This window comes from Hyla sarda, chromosome 4 (assembly GCF_029499605.1).
Source record: "Hyla sarda isolate aHylSar1 chromosome 4, aHylSar1.hap1, whole genome shotgun sequence".
Classification (NCBI taxonomy): Eukaryota; Metazoa; Chordata; class Amphibia; order Anura; family Hylidae; genus Hyla; species Hyla sarda.
This window is the reverse complement of record NC_079192.1, coordinates 408,149,749-408,173,884: the sequence shown is the minus strand read 5'-3', so window position 1 is coordinate 408,173,884 and position 24,136 is coordinate 408,149,749. Positions and strand designations below refer to the sequence as shown.

At 40.4% G+C, this 24,136-nt stretch overlaps 1 protein-coding gene across 7 annotated transcripts in view; it reads left to right on the top strand.

The window, feature by feature from the left end:
• The window catches only part of ITPR2 (inositol 1,4,5-trisphosphate receptor type 2), a 301,374-nt gene that overhangs the window by 229,355 nt on the left and 47,883 nt on the right, over positions 1 to 24,136 (top strand). For all 7 annotated transcript variants that reach the window (XM_056517619.1, XM_056517614.1, XM_056517618.1 and 4 more), the window contains 3 exons: positions 7,228 to 7,335; positions 8,821 to 9,013; positions 17,121 to 17,246. In XM_056517619.1, coding sequence (XP_056373594.1) covers positions 7,228 to 7,335; positions 8,821 to 9,013; positions 17,121 to 17,246 — 427 coding nt within the window. The remainder of the gene's footprint in view (positions 1 to 7,227; positions 7,336 to 8,820; positions 9,014 to 17,120; positions 17,247 to 24,136) is intronic.

Sequence of the window (24,136 nt, the reverse complement as noted above, 5' to 3'; positions counted from 1 at the left end):
GAGCTTCCTTGTTCATCAGTAGCATGTCAGAATGGCAGTGAAGATGGACACCTATCCAAAGAGAGGGTGCGTGGAAAGCTGGGTAATCACCCAATTATCACCCAATTAAGCCCTGGGTGCAGTTATACGAATGTAATACAAATCTTTGGCGCTGCTCATCCTGAGCTTCCCGGTTCATGAATGTAAAGTCACGTTGACAGTGAGGAAAAAGTTATACCATGCAGATTACTTGGCCTCTCCGGGTCTGTGGAAAGCAGGGTAGTCACATGATTGAGCACTGTAATGCAAATGTTGCCGTTTCAAAAACAGCGCCACACTTACCCACAGGTCACGTGCTGCATTGCAGCTCAGCTTCATTCACTTTAGCGGAGCTAAATTTGCATTGTATGATGAATTCTTAAATAAAGATTCTGTGTTGTCTTAGGATCATTCAGCTCCTCATGGGCGGAGCCACAGACAGAGGGGCGCAGAGAGCAGAGACTGTGTATTTCTACGATGCCTGGGTGACCCTGCGACTAAATGATGACGCCTTAGCTGATAAAATGGCCGCTCTCATGCATACCCCTTTTCATACATTCCAGTGGCTCCTTATAATAGCGATTGTTCATCCTGAGCTGCCTGGTTCACGAATAAAATGCCAGATTGACCGTAAGATTTGTAAAAGTAATGCAGGGTCACTGGAATGCTGGGTGATGACCCATCTATGGTGCCGGCCAATAGTGTTTGGCGCCCATAGTTTGGCGCCCCAGCATTGTATTAACGACCGCCACCGTGCCGCCGCCTATTTATAACCGGCGCACACTGTGAATTGTTGTTGTGGTTTCATGTGACAAGTCTCCTGTACGGTAGAAGAGCGCGCGCCTGAGGCAGACAGTCTAGTGCGCCGTGACTCACAGTCTGGAATCGAAATGACAGCGCCTAATTAAACCGCCGCAGAATAACCGGGGAGGTGTGCGGCGACGAATTGTGTGCATGGAGACCCCCCCCCCCCCCCCTCCCCATCTCTGCTTACCGTCACTTTTCGCCTCGCGTGACATCTTCATTAGCTTCCGAAATCACGATGTTGAGTGCGGCACCGACCTATTGTGTCGCCACGGAAAAAAAATTATAAATACCGCCCGGTGTGAAAAATAACAAGTTTATACTAGACCGATTATGATGCTGATGTAGCAGAACCCGGAGGGTTGTATGGATCCATATACTGGGCTCTAGGGAGCTCTCTGTGTGAGGTGGATTTAAAAGAAGCCGGAGCACAACAAACTCAGCTCTGCTGCATCGGTGAATATTTATGGCAGTGCTTCCCAGCCATGGGGCCTCCAGCTGTTGCAAAACTACAACTCCCAGCGTGCCCGGACAGCCTTTGGCTGTCCGGGCATGCTGGGAGTTGTAGTCTTGCAACTACATGACAAACTCAGCTCTGCTGCATCGGTGAATATTTATGGCAGTGCTTCCCAGCCATGGAGCCTCCAGCTGTTGTAAAACTAAGACTCCCAGCGTGCCAGGACAGCCGAAGGCTGTCCGGGCATGCTGGGAGTTGTAGTTTTGCAACTACATGACAATGGGCTCCAGCCGTGGGGCCTCCAGCTGTTGCAATACTACAACTCCCAGCATGCTTGGACATTCTTTGGTTGTCCGGGCATGCTGGGAGTTGTAGTTTTGCAACTACATGACAAACTCAGCTCTCCTGCATCGGTGAATATTTATGGCAGTGCTTCCCAGCCATGGGGCCTCCAGCTGTTGCAAAACTAAGACTCCCAGCGTGCCGAAGGCTGTCCGGGCATGCTGGGAGTTGTAGTTTTGCAACTACATGACAATGGGCTCCAGCCGTGGGGCCTCCAGCTGTTGCAATACTACAACTCCCAGCATGCTTGGACATTCTTTGGTTGTCCGGGCATGCTGGGAGTTGTAGTTTTGCAACTACATGACAAACTCGGCTCTGCTGCATCAGTGAATATTTATGGCAGTGTTCCCCAGCCATGGGGCCTCCAGCTGTTGCATAACTACAACTCCCAGCATGCCCGCACAACCAAAGGATGTCCAAGCATGCTGGGAGTTGTAGTTTTGAAACTACATGATAAACTCAGCTCTGTTGCATCGGTGACCATTTATGGCAGTGTTTCCCAGCCATGGGGCCTCCAGCTGTTGCAAAACTACATGACAATGGGCCTCCAGCTGTTGCAAAACTACAACTCCCAGCATGTTTGGACATCCTTTGGCTCTTCGGGCATGCTGGGAGCTGTAGTTTTGAAACTACATGACAAACTATTTATGGCAGTGTTTCCTATCCAGAGTCCCTCCATCTCTTGTGAAACTACAACTCTCAGCATTGCCAGACAGCCTTTGACTGTCAGGGCATGCTGCGAGTAGTAGTTTTGCAACTACAAAACAACCTTAGCTCTGCTGCATCGGTGACTACTCTTTTATGACAGTCTTTCCCAATCAGGGTGCCTCCAGCTGTTGCAAAACTACAACTCCCAGCATGCCCAGAGAGCCTTTAGCTTTCCGGATTTGCTAGGAGTTGTCATTTTGCAACTACATGACAAACTCAGCTCTGCTGCATCGGTGACTACTCTTTATAACAGTGTTGCCCAACCAAGGTGCCTCCAGCTGTTGTTAAACTGCAACTCCCAGCATGCCCAGAGAGCCATTAGCTTTCCTGGTTTGCTGGGAGTTGTAGTTTTGCAACTACATGACAAACTCAGCTCTGCTGCATCAGTGACTATTTATGACAATGTTTCCCAACCAGGGTGCCTCCAGCTGTTGCAAAACTACAACTCCCAGCATGCCCAGAGAGCCTTCCTCTTTCCGGGTTTGCTAGTAGTTGTAATTATGCAACTACATGACAAACTGAGCTCTGCTGCATCGGTGACTACTGACTACTCTTTATAGCGGTGTTTCCCAACCAAGGTGCCTACATCTGTTGCAAAACTACAACTCCCATCGCCAGTCATCCAGCACTCTCCGTGCACCGAATGTCTATGGTGCCTCAGCCGAGATCGCGGGGATCCACAGCAGAGTACCCCTTTAAGCCCCTCCTTGTTTTATAGGAAGCCCCTCCTCTTTTTTCCTCTCTTAAAGGGATAGAAGCTATAAGTAGCTATACGTATGTTGATGTCTTGATGGTTCCATATATGCGCCATCCTGTAGAATTGTGATTCCCATCTACATGCCCGTCCTCATGCCTTCTCTCGTGCCGCTCGTCCTCATTTCACAGCTGTCGGTAACGCCGGAGCCGGATTTTGATGGCATGTGTCAGACGTTCTCTATCAGGAACAGAGTCCGCACGGCTAATTGAAAGTGCTGCCGAGTAGACGTGAGCTGGAAGCTGTTGGGTCCCCGTAGACCTGATTAGACTGTTCCCTGTTGTGCCTTTACCTCGAATAACACTGAGCTCTCTCCAAATACCTTTATAATTTGTAACCCTGAGGACGCGATAAAAGCGCGCGAGCTGGAACGGAAGGAGAGAAGGCGAAGAACCCGCCTACAGGGGGCGCCGTGCACGCTGCTCCATCATTCATGCTCATCATTTATAATAACCTATTAAAACAAATCTCCGCTTATAATCTCTGGTTTAGAAATACTTGGCTGCTTTTGTTATAAAACAGCGCCACACTTATCCACAGGTCGTGCCTAGCATTACATCTCATTCACTCAAATTGAGCCAAATTTTAATAGCAAACACAATAAAAAAATCTCTGTGTAATGTGTCCTATAATAAAAAAAAACCTCTCTGTTGTTTACGTTTTGTGCAGCTCCTCGTGGGTGGAGCCAATAAGGCCCAGTCCTAGTATGGCACTTTGTCAAAGGGAGGCAGCTGGGGACAGGATTATTATTATTATTTATTTATTTTTAACTTTGACATCTCCAGACCACATGGGGGAGGGTTGTGGGGGGGGGGAGTTGTGGTACCAGTGAAGTGACACTGGGACTGGATGGACCCACAGAGAGAGGGACGGAGGTTAATATTATGAATTGACCTCTAGACTTCAAGTGATAATATGTATCAACCTCTAGACCCCCAGTGATATTATGTATTAACCTCCAGACCCCCAGTGATATTATGTATTAACCTCTAGACCCCCAGTGATATTATGTATTAACCTCCAGACCCCCAGTGATATTATGTATTAATCTCCAGACGCCCAGTGATAATATGTATTAACCTCCAGACCCCCAGTGATATTACGGTATGTATTAACCTCCAGACCCCCAGTGATATTATGTATTAACCTCTAGACCCCCAGTGATATTATGTATTAACCTCTAGACCCCCAGTGATATTATGTTTTATGCTCTAGACCCCCAGTGATATTATGTATTAACCTCTAGACCCCCAGTGATATTATGTATTAACCTCCAGACGCCCAGTGATAATATGTATTAACCTCCAGACCCCCAGTGATATTATGTATTAATCTCCAGAATCCCAGTGATATTATGTATTAACCTCTAGACCCCCAGTGATATTATGTTTTATGCTCTAGACCCCCAGTGATATTATGTATTAACCTCTAGACCCCCAGTGATATTATGTTTTATGCTCTAGACCCCCCAGTGATATTATGTTTTATGCTTTAGACCCCCAGTGATATTATGTATTAACCTCTAGACCCCCAGTGATATTATGTATTAACCTCTAGACCCCCAGTGATATTATGTTTTATGCTGTAGACCCCCAGTGATATTATGTATTAACCTCTAGACCCCCAGTGATATTATGTATTAACCTCTAGACCCCCAGTGATATTGGGGGAGATGTATCAATGTTGTTATTGGTAGACGTTTTTTGTAGATCATTTTGGTTGGTCTAAATTTGGAGCAATTTCTCCAAATTTATCAAACTTGTGCAAGCCCCATGATAAATTTCGTGCAATGGTCTAAATCTCCACAAAGTTCTATTTGTAGACCTGTTCTACACCTCACAGGAAAAGTGGTGTATCCTGGACGCTGGGCTTTTGTTCATTATGTATTAACCTCTAGACCTCCAGTGATACCATGTTTGGGAGTTGAAGTTTTGCAACATCTGGCGGGCCACAGTTTGAGACCACTGCTCTAGACCACCAGGGATAATGTGACCATCCCTTAAACCACCCTGTGATCATCACGGCAGCTGATGTCACTGCCGTTGGTGCCAACCCTGCCCTTGCCCTTGGTGGTGGTCCTGCTATGCTGGAGAGGGGTCCTAGATGATAGAATTGGTTAGAGTTGTGAGCTTTCCACCACTCTGAAGGAAATGTTATGACTTTCTCTTAGCCGATGCTTTCTACAGAAACGTTTGCACTTTCTTCTTACTTCCCCATTGTGAAGACTGCGGGACATTGACCTCAGCCTGAGACACTCGGCTCTGGTCACTAAATGTGCTGATCCTGATTCTGTGTAAAGTGAAGGGTTTTCAGGGAGGGATGATCATACACTGTCGTTGGGTGTTGGTTAAGGATATGAGTGGTGCATGTGATGATGGTGATCCTAGGGGGGGAGTCATTGATGTCTTGAGTAGGCAAGAAGGACATTGACCTCAGCCTGAGACATTCACCCCGGTCACTAAATGTGCCGACCCTGATGAAGTGAAGTGTTTTCTGGGAGAGATCATTATACACCATTATTGGTTCTTCATTTCTAATATAGTTGTGCATGTGATGATGGTGATCCTAGGGGGGGAGTCATTGATGTCTTGAGTAGGCAAGAAGGACATTGACCTCAGCCTGAGACATTCACCCCGGTCACTAAATGTGCCGACCCTGATAAAGGGAAGTGTTTTCTGAGAGAGATCATTATACACCATTATTGGTTCTTCATCTCTAATATGAGTTGTGCATGTGATGATGGTGATCCTAGGTGGGAGTCATTGAAGTCTTGAGTAGATTGGCTGAGACATTTTTAAAGCCAAATGTTTGCTGTGGTCGGTGATGATATAACAATATTTGAGTCTAATTTTAGGATATGATCTGAGTGGTGCATGTGATTGTGGTGATCCTAGGGTGGGAGTCAGTGATATCTTGAGTAGCCATAAAGGACATTGACCTCTGCCTGACACACTCGGCCCGGTCACTAAATGTGCCGACCCTGATGAAGGGAAGTGTTTTCTAGGAGCGATAATACACTGTCATTGGTTCTTAATTTCTGATATGAGTGGTGAAGGTGATGATAGTGATCCTGGAGTGAGAGTCAGTGAAGTCTTGAGTAGGCTTTGACTAGAAGGACAGAGATCTCCGCCTGAGACATCTGCCATTCATAAAGCCAGGTGTTTGCTATGGTCGGTGATGGCGTAACAATATTTGGATCTAGTTTTTGGGTATGACCTGAGAGGTCCAGGTGGTGGTCCTAAAGTGGGAGTCAATGATGTCTTCAGTAGCCTGGTTGAGACTAGAAAGACAGGGTCACTAAACGTTCTGACCCAGGTTAAAAAATAACTAAAAATAAAGGCCCAGCTGTGGGTTCTGTAAGTTTAAGTCAGTGTAATTTGTAGCCAGGAGTGTACAAAGCCCCCCACCATGTTTCACCACACTACAGGTGGCGTCTTCAGTCGTAATGACTTAATATTTTTAGTGGATCAGGGGGGATTAATAAATCCCAAATTCGGTGCTAAGTAATTTGACAATACATCTTTATAGAAGGCAGAGCTTTATTTTTTCTGATACAGAGCTCCAAACCCTCTGCTTCTCTAAACAGAGCCTTAAAGGGGTACTCCACTGCTCCAGCCTTTGAAACATTATGTTCCGAACGCTGGGTACGGGCTGCGGGGGTTGTGACGTCATGGGCCTCGCCCCTTGTGACATCACGCCCCCTCAATGCAAGTCTATGGGGCTTGCATTGAGGGGATGCGGTGTGATGTCACAAGGGGCGTGGCCGTGATGTCACGACCCCCCGCGTGACGGCATGAGTAGACTGGGTCAGACCATAGGACAGGGCCTCCACCTGAGTCAAGCCCCTGAAGACGCCAGCTGTAGTGTGGTGAAACATGTTGAGGAAACTTTTTACAATGTGTTAATTTAGGTTCCTGCATATGACAGATAAAAGCTAAATCAAGAGACTGAATTCTGTTGTGTAATTGAAGGGACCCTGGTCTAGATGCCAACAGCAGGGAGTGCATGATGGGAGTAGTAGTTTCAGCAAGGGACTCATGGCTGTTAAAGCTAAGCAGGTGGTTTATGAGCAGGAAAAACTTGTATAAATAAGTGTGGGCCACCATGAGGCCGATCCACTGACAGCGATGTGTTGTGTCTCCAGCTGGCCCGCCACTACAAGACCCTGCAGCAGATGCTGAAGCCGGGGAACGATCCGGACGAGGGCGATGAGGCTCTGAAGTACTACAACAACCACACCGCCCAGATTGAGGTAAAGTGTTATTCCGTGTAAATTCCCTCTGAAGCAGCCAGATGTAACATGTGCCAACTAAGCTGAGCCATAAGGCTCCGTTCACACGGGAGCGTCGGGCCCCACCCATATTTGTCATATATGTCGTATTTGGGGTTATTTTTCATGATTTTTCACTTATGCCATATTTGAGTTTTTTGAGTTTTTCATGCTTTTTTCTCTCATGCCATATTTTGCTTTACTATTGTTTTTTTTTTTCTCTTTAATGCAATATTGGAGTTAATTATTCATGTTTTCTTGTCAATTCCATATATAAACCCCATATTCTGGCGCATATATATATATATGTGTGTGTATATATTTTATGATTATTGCCGTATTTGGGATAGTTATTTTAATTTTTTACTAATGTCATATTCGGCGGGGGGGGGGGGGGGGTTTCATGCTGTATTTGAGGTAGGTTTTTATGTTCTTTTCACTAATGCGTTATTTGTAGTAGTTTTTCATATTTTTTTACTATTGTTAAATTTGGGGTCATTCCTAATATTTTTTTTACTAATGTCATATTTGGGGTCGTGTTTTATGTTAGTTTATTTGGTTTGTTTTTCAATAATGCTATTTTTGTGGTAGTTTTTTTTCTGTGTTTTACTTATGTTATATTTGGGTTAGTTTTTCATGTTTTTACCAGTGCCATATTTGGGATAGTTTTTTCAGTTTTTTTCCCCACTAATACCACATATAGGGTTGTTTCTCTTGTTTATTTCTTTAATGCTATATTTGATATAGGTTTTTATGTTCTTTTTACTAATACAAAAAACTACCACAAATATTGTATTTTTTATTTTTTTAAACTAATGTCAAATTTAGGGTTATTCTTATTCTTTTTTCACTAATTCTTCATATTTGGGGTCTTTTTTTATGGGTTCTTTATTTTCAATATTGCAATGTTTGTGGTAGTTTTTCATTTTTTTACTAATGTCATATATGAGGTAGTTTTTCATGTTTTATTTTTTTTACCATGGCCGTATATGGGATATTTGTATGTGTTTTTTTTTCTTATTATTATTATTATTATTTTTTACTAGTGCCATATTTCAGGAGGGGGGATGTTTTATTTATTTATATATATATTTTTTTAAATAATGCTATGTTTGTGGTAGTTTTTTCTAATGCCATATCTTGGGTAGTTTTTCACGTTTATTTTTTATTTTTTACTAATGCCATATATAGGGTAGTTTTTCATGTTATTATTATTATATATTTTTTTTTTACCAATGGCATATTTGGGGTTGTTTTTTATGTGTTTTTTTTTTCGATAATGTTATGTTTGTATTCGTTTTTCATGTTTTTTCTTACTAATGCCATTTATGGTTTAGTTAAAAAAAATTTACTTGATCCATATATGTTTCATGTTTTTTATATTATTTTATTTTACAAAAGGCCGTATTTGGTGTAGATTTTTTTCGTGTCACTGTGCAGATTACCATGGCTCCTGTTCTCTTGCAGATCGTCCGCCATGATCGTACTATGGAGCAGATCGTCTTCCCCGTACCCAACATCTGTGAATACCTGACCCGGGAGTCCATGTGGCGCGTGTTCAACACCACCGAGCGGGACGAGCAGGGCAGCAAAGTCAACGACTTCTTCCAGCAGACGGAGGATCTGTACAACGAGATGAAGTGGCAGAAGAAGATCCGCAGTGAGTGCGCTCGGCAAAACTACAACTCCCAGCATGCCCTGGGAGCCGTCTGCGTGGAGTTGTAGTTTTGCAACTACATGACATACTCAGCTCTGCTGCCTGGATGACTATTTATGGCAGCCTTTCCTAACGGTGTGCCTCCAGCTGTTGCAAAACTACAACTCCCATTATGCCCGGACAGCCGAAGGCTGTCCGGGCATGCTGGGAGTTGTAGTTTTGCAATCATGTGACAAACCCAGCTTTGCTACATTGATGACTACTCTTTATGGCAGTGTTTCCCGACCAAGGTGCCTCCAGCTGTTGCAAAACTACAACTCCCAGCATGCCCAGATAGCCAAAGGCTGAGTTAGAAGCCAGCGCTATAGGAGCCGCCCTGAACATGGATATGCTCTCAGGGCATAGTTGTAGTTTTGCAACTACATGACAAACGCAGCTCTGCTGCATTGATGACTACACTTTATGACAGTGTTTCCTGACCAGGGTGCCTCCAGCTGTTGGAAGACTACAACTCCCAGCATGCCCTGAGAGCCGCCTGCCTGGAGTTGTAGTGTTGCAACTACATGACAAACTCAGCTCTGCTGCATCGATTACTATTTATGGCAGCCTTTCCTAACCGGTCAGCCTCCAGCTGTTGCAATACTACAACTCCCAGCATGTCCGGACAGCCTTTGGCTGTCCGGGCATGCTGGGAGTTGTAGTTTTGCAACCACGTGGCAAACCTAGCCTTGCTGCATTGATGACTACTCTTTATGACAGTGTTTCCCTACCAGGGTGCCTTCAGCTGTTGGAAAACTACAACTCCCAGCATGCCCTGACAGCCGCCTAAGTGGAGTTGTAATTTTGCAACTACATGACAAACTCAGCTCTGCTGCATCAGTGACTATTTATGGCAGCCTTTCCTAACCAGGGCGCCTCCAGCTGTTGCAAAACTACAACTCCCAGTAAGGCTGAGTTTGTCACATGGTTGCAAAACTACAACTCCCAGCATGCCCGAACAGCCGCCTGTGTGCAGTTGTAGTTTTGCAGCTGCATAGAAAACTCGGCTCTGCTGCATCAGTGACTATTTTAGGGGCTGCCCAGGACATGGATATGCTCTCAGAGCATGCTGGGAGTTGTAGTTCACTGGGGAGTCCATGTTAGAGACCAACACTATAAAGAGGCTGCCCCGGACAAAGATACGGTGACAGGCTACGCTGGGAGTTGTAGTTTTATACCGGCTGTTAAGCCAAAGTATTTCTAGGACATTGAAATGCTTTCAGAGCATGCTGGGAGTTGTAGTGCAACTGACGTTTAGCCGACAGTTGCAGAAAATTCTATAACAGGCATAGATTTGACCTCAGGTCATACTGGGAGTTGTAGTGGAGAGCCAAAGGATGGCGACCAATTCTATAGGTCTAGCCAGGACGTATATATGTTTTCAGGGCATGCTGGTAGTTGTAGTTTTGCAACAGATGGATAGCCACAGTTTGGAGACCAGTTCTACAGAGGCTGCTCAGATATGATCTCTGGTCATGCTGGGAGTTGTAGTTTTTCAACAAGTGAATAGTCCCAGTTAGGGATCAGCGTTATAGATAATGCCTAGGACATAGAGATTATCTCAGGCCATGCTGGGAGTTGTAGTCCTGCAGCAGCTGGATGATCACAATTTGGAGACCAATCCAACAGGACAGTGTTTTCCAAACAGTGTGCCTCCAGCTGTTGCAAAACTACTACTCCCAGCAAGGCCTCTGGCTGTCCTGGCATGCTAGGAGTTGTAGTTTTGCAACAGCTGAAGACACACTGTTTGGAAAACACTGCTACAGAGGCTACTCAGGACATAGATATAATATCTAGTCATCCTGGGAGTTGTAGTGTAACAGCTATAAGACTTATTTTAGACATAGATTTGATCTCAGGTCATGCTGGGAGTTGTAGTACAACAGCTATACAACTTCTTTAGACATAGATTTGACCTCAGGTCATGCTGGGAGTTGTAGTGCAGCAGCTATATGACTTATTAAGGCGTAGATTTAAACTCAGGTCATGCTGGGAGTTGTAGTACAACCGCTATACGACTTCAGGCATAGATTTGATCTCAGGTCATGCTGGGAGTTGTAGTACAACAGCTATACGACTTCAGGCATAGATTTAAACTCAGATCATGCTGGGAGTTGTAGTACAACCGCTATACGACTTCAGGCATAGATTTGATCTCAGGTCATGCTGGGAGTTGTAGTACAACAGCTATACGACTTATTCAGGCATAGATTTGACCTGTAGTTTTGCCACAGCTGGAGACACACTGTTTGGAAAACACTGCTACAGAGGCTACTCAGGACATAGATATAACTTCTGGTCATCCTGGGAGTTGTAGTGCATCAGCTATACGACTTCTTAAGGCCTAGATTTGACCTCAGGTCATGTTGGGAGTTGTAGTTTTGTAACAGCTGGAGATCCGCAGTTTGGAAACAATTGCTGTAGATACAACCTCAAGGCATGCTGGGAGTTGTAGTTCAGTATAGCTGTCAGCGGGCAGTAGTTTTTTTCCTGCCGTCCTGTCCCTTTAAAAATCCTCTTAGGCTCCTCCCCAATTTCCCATGATGCTCCCATTTCCTCGTCTTTATTGAGCGTTAATTATTAAAGGGTCTTAAGTTGGGCTGTAAATCTCCTCACTTACCGCCACGTCGTCTCCCGGCGGAGGGCGGCGGCGCAGATGGTAGCCGTTGCGGTAATTTATACTTGGTATTCAGCGTATACGCGGCGCCCTGTGTATGACGCGCGGCCGGCCGCTCCGTACACATTGTACCTTTTAATATTTGATTAGTTAATCAGATCTCTCCGGCGTTCTCTCCATAAACATGCCGCACTCCATCACCGCGAGAGAGCCGGGGCCGCCGTACACCGCGCCGGACTGAATAATTAAAACCTGCTTAACCAGAAACTTATATCTATATTCTTCCGTACTGACGCCATTAACCCTGTGTGTGTCCTACTGACACATTCCCATCATCCGGCATCTGGTGCGGCAGCTTCTCTGGTCTGTCGGCATCTACGTATATAGAAGGTTCTATAGTCTGGAAGAAGCAAAGATAAGAACATCCGGCCTCGGTCACCTTGGTAACAATCCAGTAATATAGTGCCGGACCATCAGATGCCGGAGCCGGGGGAGCAAATATATAGAATATATACAGATAAAGCTGCGGACTGTCACATGCTGCTTACACTGGGACATATAGATAGATAGATAGATAGATAGATAAATAGATATGAGATAGATATGAGATAGATAGATAGATATGAGATAGATAGATATGAGATAGATATGAGATAGATAGATAGATATATATATATATATGAGATAGATAGATAGATAGATAGATAGATAGATATGAGATAGATATGAGATAGATAGATATATATATATATATATGAGATAGATAGATAGATAGATAGATAGATATGAGATAGATATGAGATAGATATGAGATAGATAGATATATATATATATGAGATAGATAGATAGATATGAGATAGATAGATATGAGATAGATATGAGATAGATAAATAGATATATATATATATATGAGATAGATAGATAGATAGATAGATATGAGATAGATATGAGATAGATAGATAGATATGAGATAGATAGATATGAGATAGATAGATATGAGATAGATATGAGATAGATAGATAGATAGATATATATATGAGATAGATAGATAGATAGATATGAGATAGATAGATAGATAGATATGAGATAGATATGAGATAGATAGATAGATATGAGATAGATAGATATGAGATAGATATGAGATAGATAGATAGATAGATATGAGATAGATAGATAGATAGATAGATAGATAGATATGAGATAGATATGAGATAGATAGATATATATATATATATGAGATAGATAGATAGATAGATATGAGATAGATAGATATGAGATAGATATGAGATAGATATATATATATATATATATATATGAGATAGATAGATAGATATGAGATAGATAGATAGATATGAGATAGATAAATAGATATATATATATATGAGATAGATAGATAGATATGAGATAGATATGAGATAGATAGATATGAGATAGATAGATAGATATGAGATAGATATGAGATAGATATGAGATAGATAGATAGATAGATATATATATGAGATAGATAGATAGATATGAGATAGATAGATATGAGATAGATAGATAGATAGATATGAGATAGATAGATAGATAGATAGATAGATATGAGATAGATATGAGATAGATAGATAGATAGATAGATGGATAGATATGAGATGATATGAGATAGATATGAGATAGATAGATAGATAGATAGATATGAGATAGATAGATAGATGGATAGATATGAGATAGATATGAGATAGATAGATAGATAGATAGATAGATAGATGGATAGATATGAGATGATATGAGATAGATATGAGATAGATAGATAGATAGATAGATATGAGATAGATAGATAGATAGATATGAGATAGATAGATAGATAGATAGATATGAGATAGATATGAGATAGATAGATATGAGAGAGATAGATAGATATGAGATAGATAGATAGATAGATATGAGATAGATAGATAGATAGATATGAGATAGATAGATAGATATGAGATAGATAGATAGATAGATATGAGATAGATAGATATGAGATAGATAGATATGAGATAGATAGATAGATATGAGATAGATAGATATGAGATAGATAAATAGATAGATATGAGATAGATAGATAGATAAGAGATAGATAGATAGATAAGAGATAGATAGATAGATATGAGAGATAGATAGATAGATCTATCTCATATCTATCTATCTCATATCTATCTATCTCATATCTATCTATCTCATATCTATCTATCTCATATCTATCTATCTATCTCATATCTATCTATCTATCTCATATCTATCTATCTAGCTCTCTCTCTCATATCTATCTATCTATCTCATATCTATCTATCTCATATCTATCTCATATCTATCTATCTCATATCTATCTATCTATCTATCTCATATCTATCTATCTATCTCATATCTATCTATCTCATATCTATTTATCTCATATCTATCTATCTATCTATCTATCTATCTCATATCTATCTATCTAGCTCTCTCTCTCTCATATCTATCTATCTATCTCATATCTATCTATCTATCTATATCATATCTATCTCATATCTATCTATATATCTATCTATCTATCTCATATCTATTTATCTATATATCTATCTATCTATCTCATATCAATCTATCTATCTATCTCATATCTATCTATATATATCATATCTATCTATCTATATGTCTCATATCTATCTATCTACCTATCTCATATCTATCTATCTCATATCTATCTACCTATCTCATATCTATCTATCTCATATCTATCTATCTATCTCATATCTATCTATCTCATATCTATCTCTCTCATATCTATCTATCGCATATCTATCTATCTGTCTCATATCTATCTATCTATCTCATATCTATCTATCTCTCTCATATCTATCTCATATCTATCTATCTCATATCTATCTATCTCATATCTATCACATATCTATCTCATATCTATCTATCTCTCTCATATCTATCTATCGCATATCTATCTATCTGTCTCATATCTATCTATCTATCTATCTCCTATCTATCTATCTCTCTCATATCTATCTATCTATCTCATATCTATCTCATATCTATCTATCTATCTCATATCTATCTATCTATCTCATATCTATCTCATATCTATCTCTCTCATATCTATCGCATATCTATCTATCTGTCTCATATCTATCTATCTCTCTCATATCTATCTATCTCATATCTATCTATCTCATATCTATCTATCTATCTCATATCTATCTCATATCTATCTCATATCTATCTATCTATCTCATATCTATCTATCTATCTATCTATCTCATATCTATCTATCTATCTATCTATCTATCTCATATCTATCTATCTATCTCATATCTATCTATCTATCTCATATCTATCTATCTATCTATCTCATATCTATCTATCTATCTATCTCATATCTATCTATCTATCTATCTATCTATTGAAGCATAATCAGCATTTGATAATCCACAATCTGCCGACCATTTCTTATCTATGACCATCCAGGAATCTAGAATATTTGATAATCAGAAATCTATCAGGGACCTAATAGATAACTAAATTGCTCTAATCTTCTGATAATCCGGCATGTGCTGTTTTCTGGACTATTGAGCCTCTACATGTAGACAATTCCATAATGTGGATGAACCCAAGACTCTTCCATCTTTTCGCTCAGTTTGGTGCCGATCCAGTTGTATTGCTGGAGAATATCAGACTCCAAACCAGACAGTCTGATAATCCGGTTACAAGTGACCGTCCAATAATCCAGGACCTGACTTCTGTGGGGTTGTCCAAGATTTAAAAACAGCGCCACCTTTCTATACAGGTGGTTTAAGGTATTGCAGTTCTGCCCCATACACTGCATTGGAACGGAGCTGCAATAGCAGACACAACCTGTGGAAGGAGGTGGCGCTGTTTCAGAAAGGACAACCCCCTTTTCAAGGGCCGTTCTCAGCAAAACTTCCAAGACAGTTCGGCCAGTTATATTTTGGAATAAAAGACATAAAGGTCGATCGGATTATTGTTCTTAATAAGGATTTGAAAAACAGAGCGGATTTCTAACCAAAACGGCGCCATCCCTGTCCTCAGGTTATGTGTGGTATTGCAGTTCAGTTCCATTGAAGTAAATGGAGCCAAGCTGTAATACCACACCCAACCTCAGGACAGGGGTGGCGCTGTATTTAGAATACATTAGTATTAGAACCCACAAACAGGACCCCGTATCTCATCTCCCTTCTGGATTTTGAGTTAGAACACAACCTGTGTAGCAGATGCGGAGAGTTCTGGAGGCGAGTGTCTGGCAGCCGGAGCACTGCAGACGTGACGCTGCGCTCCCCGTTCCCCGCGAGTCTCGCCGCTCCCCTGCTCTGCCGCCTTTTCCCTAAATTAAACGTTTACATTTAAATGGGACTTTGTGTTTGCACACCAGCCGCTTATTACCCGGAGATCAGCGGCAGATTTGTCATTAAGCCCGTCCCTGACAAGCCTGCGGATGAATGAATTAGTGAGTGCAGGTGTTCAGCCGCCAAAGAAAACTCAACATTTCTCTTCTACAGTAAAAAGAAAAAAGCCAAACAAATAGCGTGACCGGTAAACAAGGCGCGTAGCGGTCATACTGTGTATGCGATAGGAGCTCGGGTCACATGACACAAGGCAGCTCTCGCTTCTTGGGGTGCGGGTGTTACAGATCAGATGGATAGTTCAGTGTGGCAGGGTTTCCTACCATGGTTTCCACTCATTTATTACTTAGTTTCCAGGTCATAAATGAAGAAAAATGTCATCAAATTGCTGTTGATGGATCCACGATTCTTATAAATCTCTGTTCTGTACTTGTGTTAATTATTTGGATCATCTAGAAATTGGAAAGTGTTAGTAAGTTGCTGTTGATGGACTTTATAGAGGCTTCTAATAAAAGCTTAAAGAGCATAATGGTGTATGCTTAAAGGGGTTCTCTGTCCCTAGTCATCTAATCCCCTATCCAAAGAATAGGCGATAAGAAGTCTGATCGCGGGGTCCCTCCGCTGGGACCTTAGCGATCTCCGTGCAGCACCTGGCTGGGTTCCCACGACGCCTGCAGCCCAGCGTTACTACACATCAGTACTCAATAGACGTATTGAGAGTTCATATATCAATTGCATTGGAAACTGTCAGTAAGTTGCTGTTGATGGATCTCTCTGTCTTTAGTCCTTTTAATAATGGTGTATTGCTGTGATTGGTGGTTACATCTAGCCTGCTTGTTGACAGTTTCCAGACAACACAATATTTTAGTTTCAGTTTAGATTGTGATTTTAAAGAGGCAGAGTAGGTACCTGGCAGCCACTTCTTCACCTTCACGACTTTTTTTGAGCTGGACACTTAGTATGTAGGGGGGGCTTTAGTGAGGGCTTCTCCGGACCCTCCTTGAATGATGGGTCAGTCTGTAGATAGTCCGGTGGGCTCTATCCCCTCCTCTGCTAACATTGCTCCTCCTTGTCTTCACAGATAACCCCACCCTCTTTTGGTTCTCCCGCCACATCTCGCTGTGGGGCAGCATCTCCTTCAACCTGGCTGTATTCATCAACCTGGCGGTGGCGCTGTTTTACCCCTTTGGAGACGACGGAGATGAAGGCAAGTGATTCCTCCTTACAGTTCTTGTAGTACGTGGATATGGGAGGTGTGAACGCCGCTCCAGTCATTATGGTCAGTGAGCGCGGAGCGTCAGGGGACTGGGGAGCCCAAAATAATCCAGCGCAGCCTGGCGCTCCTCCATCAATAATTCAACAGCAAGTGAGGCAGCAAATAGCGTACAGATCCAGGAGCGGAGATATATGTATCAGCCTGTAAACAAGAAAGACAGAAGAGAATTATAGTAGTAATATTCTGGTAAATAGGTGCAGTATTATAGTAGTTATATTCTTGTATATAGGGGGCAGTATTATAGTAGTTATATTCTTGTATATAGGTGCAGTATTATAGTAGTTATATTCTGGTATATAGGAGCAGTATTATAGTAGATATATTCTTGTATATAGGTGCAGTATTATAGTAGATATATTCTTGTATATAGGAGCAGTATTATAGTAGTTATATTCTTGTATATAGGAGCAGTATTATAGTAGTTATATTCTTGTATATAGGAGTAGTATTATAGTAGTTATATTCTTGTATATAGGAGCAGTATTATAGTAGTTATATTCTTGTATATAGAAGGCGGTATTATAGTAGTTATATTCTTGTACATAGGAGCAGGATTATAGTAGTTATATTCTTGTATATAGGGGCAGTATTATAGTAGTTATATTCTTGTATATAGGAGCAGTATTATAGTAGTTATATTCTTGTTTATAGGAGCAGTATTATAGTAGTTATATTCTTGTATATAGGAGGCAGTATTATAGTAGTTATATTCTTGTATATAGGTGTAGTATTATAGTAGTTATATTCTTGTATATAGGAGCAGTATTATAGTAGTTATATTCTTGTATATAGGAGCAGTATTATAATAGTTATATTCTGGAATATAGGTGCAGTATTATAGTAGTTATATTCATGTATATAGGAGCAGTATTATAGTAGTTATATTCTTGTATATAGGAGCAGTATTATAGTAGTTATATTCTTGTATATAGGAACAGTATTATAGTAGTTATATTCTTGTATATCGGAGGTAGTATTATAGTAGTTATATTCTTGTATATAGGAGCAGTATTATAGTAGTTATATTCTGGTATATAGGTGCAGTATTATAGTAGTTATATTCTTGTATATAGGAGCAGTATTATAGTAGTTATATTCTTGTATATAGGAGCAGTATTATAGTAGTTATATTCTTGTATATAGGAGGCAGTATTATAGTAGTTATATTCTTGTATATAGGAGACAGTATTATAGTAGTTATATTCTTGCATATGGGAGCAGTATTATAGTAGTTATATTCTTGTATATAGGAGCAGTATTATAGTAGTTATATTCTTGTATATAGGAGCAGTATTATAGTAGTTATATTCTTGTATATAGGAGACAGTATTATAGTAGTTATATTCTTGTATATAGGAGCAGTATTATAGTAGTTATATTCTTGTATATAGGAGCAGTATTATAGTAGTTATATTCTTGTATATAGGAGCAGTATTATAGTAGTTATATTCTTGTATATAGGAGACAGTATTATAGTAGTTATATTCTTGTATATAGGAGCAGTATTATAGTAGATATATTCTTGTACATAGGAGCAGTATTAAAGTAGTTATATTCTTGTACATAGTAGGTAGTATTATAGTACTTATATTCTTGTATATAGGAGGCAGTATTATAGTAGTTATATTCTTGTATATAGAAGCAGTATTATAGTAGTTATATTCTTGTATATAGAAGCAGTATTATAGTAGTTATATTCTTGTATATAGGAGCAGTATTATAGTAGTTATATTCTTGTATATAGGAGCAGTATTATAGTAGTTATATTCTTGTATATAGGAGCAGTACTATAGTAGTTATATTCTTGTATATAGGTGCAGTATGATAGTAGTTATATTCTTGTATATAGGAGCAGTATTATAGTAGTTATATTCTTGTATATAGGGAGCAGTATTATAGTAGTTATATTCTTGTATATAGGAGCAGTATTATAGTAGTTATATTCTTGTATATAGGAGGTAGTATTATAGTAGTTATATTCTTGTATATAGGAGCAGTATTATAGTAGTTATATTCTTGTATATAGGAGGCAGTATTATAGTAGATATATTCTTGTATATAGGGAGCAGTATTATAGTAGTTATATTCTTGTATATAGGAGCAATATTATAGTAGTTATATTCTTGTATATAGGAGCAGCATTATAGTAGTTATATTCTTGTATATAGGGGCAGTATTCTAGTAGTTATATTCTTGTACATAGGAGCAGTATTATAGTAGTTATATTCTTGTATGTAGGAGCAGTATTATAGTAGTTATATTCTTGTATATAGGAACAGTATTATAGTAGTTATATTCTTGTATATAGGAGGCAGTATTATTGTAGTTATATACTTGTATATAGGAGCAGTATTATAGTAGTTATATTCTTGTATATAGGAGGCAGTATTATAGTAGATATATTCTTGTATATAGGGAGCAGTATTATAGTAGATATATTCTTGTATATAGGAGGCAGTATTATAGTCGTTATATTCGTGTATATAGGAGCAGTATTATAGTAGTTATATTTTGTATATAGGAGCAGTATTATAGTAGTTATATTCTTGTATATAGGAGCAGTATTATACTAGTTATATTCTTGTATATAGGGGCAGTATTATAGTAGTTATATCCTTGTACATAGGAGCAGTATTATAGTAGTTATATCCTTGTACATAGGAGCAGTATTAAAGTAGTTATATCCTTGTACATAGGAGCAGTATTAAAGTAGTTATATTCTTATATATAGGAGCAGTATTATAGTAGTTATATTCTTGTATATAGGAGCAGTAATATAGTAGTTATATTCTTGTATATAGGAGCAGTATTATAGTAGTTATATTCTTGTATATAGAAGCAGTATTATAGTAGATATATTCTTGTATATAGGAGCAGTATTATAGTATGTATATTCTTGTATATAGGAGCAGTATTATAGTAGTTATATTCTTGTATATAGGAGCAGTATTATAGTAGTTATATTCTTGTATATAGGGGCAGTAGTTTGTACGCCTCAAACACTTAACCCCTTATAGTTTTCTGTAACCTGTTACACATGACATAATTTACTTATAATCCGTACAGCGGCTCCTCATGTGGTCAGACCCCTTTTTAGTAGTTGTGGGTGATGTGTAGCAGTAGGTGCCCCTCCTCTGCCTGTGGTACACGTGTATTGGCACGTGTGTGAGCAGCAGCCGGGCCCCCCTCGGCCTCTGGGGCCGCACAGGACAGGCTCACTTTGTCTTGTTTGGAGGTCTGTTTGCACAGAGGCTTTATAAATATTCATCTTGTGTTTAAGGTCAGCGGCAGCCGCCTCACGTGCGCACATGATCGCAGCCGCCGCTCGCTGAGACAGAATCTCCGGCCTTCTCCATAATTCGCTTCTCGGGGATTATTTGGGGAATTTTATTGTTTACTTGCTGCAAACCACTGAGCTGGTAATGGGAATCACACCTAGAAGATGGGATTAGAGAAGTGATACTGTGCAGTGAAAAACAACACATAGTATAAATTACCCCCTCCATAAGTGAAGTGGTACTGTGCAGTGTCCATATATACAGAATAAGAGCAGATACTGAGGACCCAGGATACAGGACAGGAGAAGTGATACTGTGCAGTGTATATATATATATATATATATATATATATATATATATATACACATACAGAATAAGAGCAGATACTGAGAATTACACCCAGTATACAGGACAGGAGAAGTGGTACTGTGCAGTGTATATATATTTATATACAGAATAAGAGCAGATACTGAGAATTACACACAGTATACAGGGCAGGAGAAGTGGTACTGTGCAGTGTCCACATGGGCTAAATAATTACACATTTCATTAAAAGAGGGAAGTGATACTGTGCGTGGAGATCTTTTGGCTGAAAGGAAGTAGATGATATCAGATGTGATATTCCGATTATTTATACGGGGGTTGGGTGCGGTAAATTCCATGCAATTAACTATTTGTTGTGCGGTAACTTCCTTGTTCGGTATAAACACACCCACACTCTGCCTAGAACTGGATACCAAAAACAGCAGGATTTTTGTTTATTAGGACTACTTGCAGAGTTACTTCAGTTTTTATTATTGATTCCTGGGATCTTGAATCCTTCCTGTAGATTCTAATCCCCCCCAATCATGTGGTTTCCCCTTTATTCTCACATAATCCGCTTGCCCTTGGGTTTCCATGGAGGCTTGACTTGACTTCAATGGACGGACTTCCTGTCATGTGACCTACACTTAAAAGAGTGCAGCTGAAACGACAGGAAGTCCATACAGAACAGTATGTTGATGCTACCATGGCAACCCCAGAGCAAGCACAATGGGGGAGATTTATCAAAACCTGTGCAGAGGAAGAGTGGTGAAGTTGCCCATAGCAACCAATCAGATTGCTTCTTTCATTTTCCACAGGCCTCTAAAGAGGCCTGTGGAAAATGAAAGAAGCAATCTGATTGGTTGCTATGGGCAACTGCACCACTCTTCCTCTGCTCAGGTTTTGATAAATCTCCCCAAATATGTGTATCACAGCAGCATTTCGGAGACCAGGTATTGTCAAGCGAGTCCGTCAAGTCCTTCAAAATTCTCCTTTACCGAAAGTGACACTCAGCATGGTCACCATTGTAGCTCAACATGGGGGTGTCACCGAGCTTTTTCAGACTTCCGAATGACAAATTTGCAAGTATCTAACCCCCCCCCCCCCCCCATTATTGGCACATTTTAAATCTCATTACCTGTTTCAGCTGATATGACAGACATTGAGGTTTCAGCCATTCTGGTTGCAATTTTATTACTGAAATGATTTCCTAATGCTGCCTACATTTCATATAAATCCAAAAGGGGAGGTGTAAAAGTTCAATATGTTCTTATCTCATAGAGATAGCAGCAGTATACAGATAGAGCTGGATGGGAGGTGTAAAACTACTATATTCCCTGATCCCATAGAGATAGCAGCAGTATACAGATAGAGCTGGATGGGAGGTGTAAAACTACTATATTCCTTGATCCCATAGAGATAGCAGCAGCAGTATACAGATAGAGCTGGAGGGGAGGTGTATAACTACTATATATACTAATACCATAGAGATAGCAGCAGTATACAGATAGAGCTGGAGTGGAGGGGAATAAATAATATATATATCCTAATCCCATAGAGAAAGCAGCAGTATACAGATAGAGCTGGAGGGGAGGTGTATAACTACTATATATATTGATCCCATAGAGATAGCAGCAGTATACAGATAGAGCTGGAGGGGAGGTGTATAACTACTATATATATTGATCCCATAGAGGAAGCAGCAGCTGTAGGGAATGTGTATAACTCCTATAGATTTAACAGCAATATACAGATAGAGCTGAAGGGGAAGTGTATAACTACTATATATCCTGATCACGGCTGACCACTTCCGTTGACACATTAAGCACTGTTATTTTCTGTGGGTCAGATTGGTGATCACACGTCCCAGTTACAGTAATAAAATACGTGGATTGAACTGTGCTGGAATAAAACATATGCCACTGTAGGACTAGTGATGGTGAGTGTGCAGGACATGGACAAAATAAAACCTGGAGTGCTTCTTTAAGTTGTTAAAGAGGACGACTGGGAGACCTTGACATTTCCTGAGGCAGCTTTGATGCCAAGTGGAATTGCCCTTTAAGCAGTATAATCCCCCTGTGACCTGCTGGGGGTTGTAGTCCCACTAGTTTATGAAGAATATCCTTAGAGCAGGGTTGTCTCCCCGTTTATATTTTCTGCTCTAATGAAGCGGTGAATACGAAGCAGGAAGACGGATTGAAGTATTATTTTTGCCGGCGGGATAATTGATGAGATGGCGCCTAATAAGAAAAGAGATTGACAGGTCACAGGCAGGACGAGGCGCCGCAGCCGCACACCGCGCCGCGTCTCAACCCCGCGTTTCATTAAACGTCTGCCTGACATCGCGGCTTGAAGATGATTGTCACTTTAAATGCTATATATAGTCTCAGCGCCGGTGTTCACTTATAGAACCAAAGACCCAATAAAGTGGCGCTGACAGACGAGCCAGCGCCGGCGTTCAGGACCGCGGCGCTCGCCATCACTCTCAGTCCAATTTGTTTTATCTCGCCGGTAATGATGTGATTAAGACTCTTCTGGATCCGTCCGGGATTTCTCTGTTTTATATCATTATGAGTCTAAATATTTCTCGGTTACTTTACCATATGCATTACTTTACGCTAAAAATACCGCGGTGACCCCACAGGATGTCACAGACAAGGAAGGGTTAATTGTCGACTCCATGGAGGGTTGTAATGTAGGACGTATAATACAGGATATAACTCAGGATCAGTACAGGATAAGTAATGTAATGTATGTACACAGTGACCTCACCAGCAGAATAGTGAGTACAGCTCTGGAGTATAATACAGGATATAACTCAGGATCAGTACAGGATAAGTAATGTAATGTATGTACACAGTGACCTCACCAGCAGAATAGTGAGTACAGCTCTGGAGTATAATACAGGATATAACTCAGGATCAGTACAGGATAAGTAATCTAATGTATGTACATAGTGACCCCACCAGCAGAATAGTGAGTACAGCTCTGGAGTATAATACAGGATATAACTCAGGATCAGTACAGAATAAGTAATGTAATGTATGTACACAGTGACCTCACCAGCAGAATAGTGAGTACAGCTCTGGAGTATAAAATAGGATATAACTCAGGATCAGTACAGGATAAGTAATGTAATGTATGTACACAGTGACCTCACCAGCAGAATAGTGAGTACAGCTCTGGAGTATAATACAGGATATAACTCCGGATCAGTACAGGATAAGTAATGTAATGTAT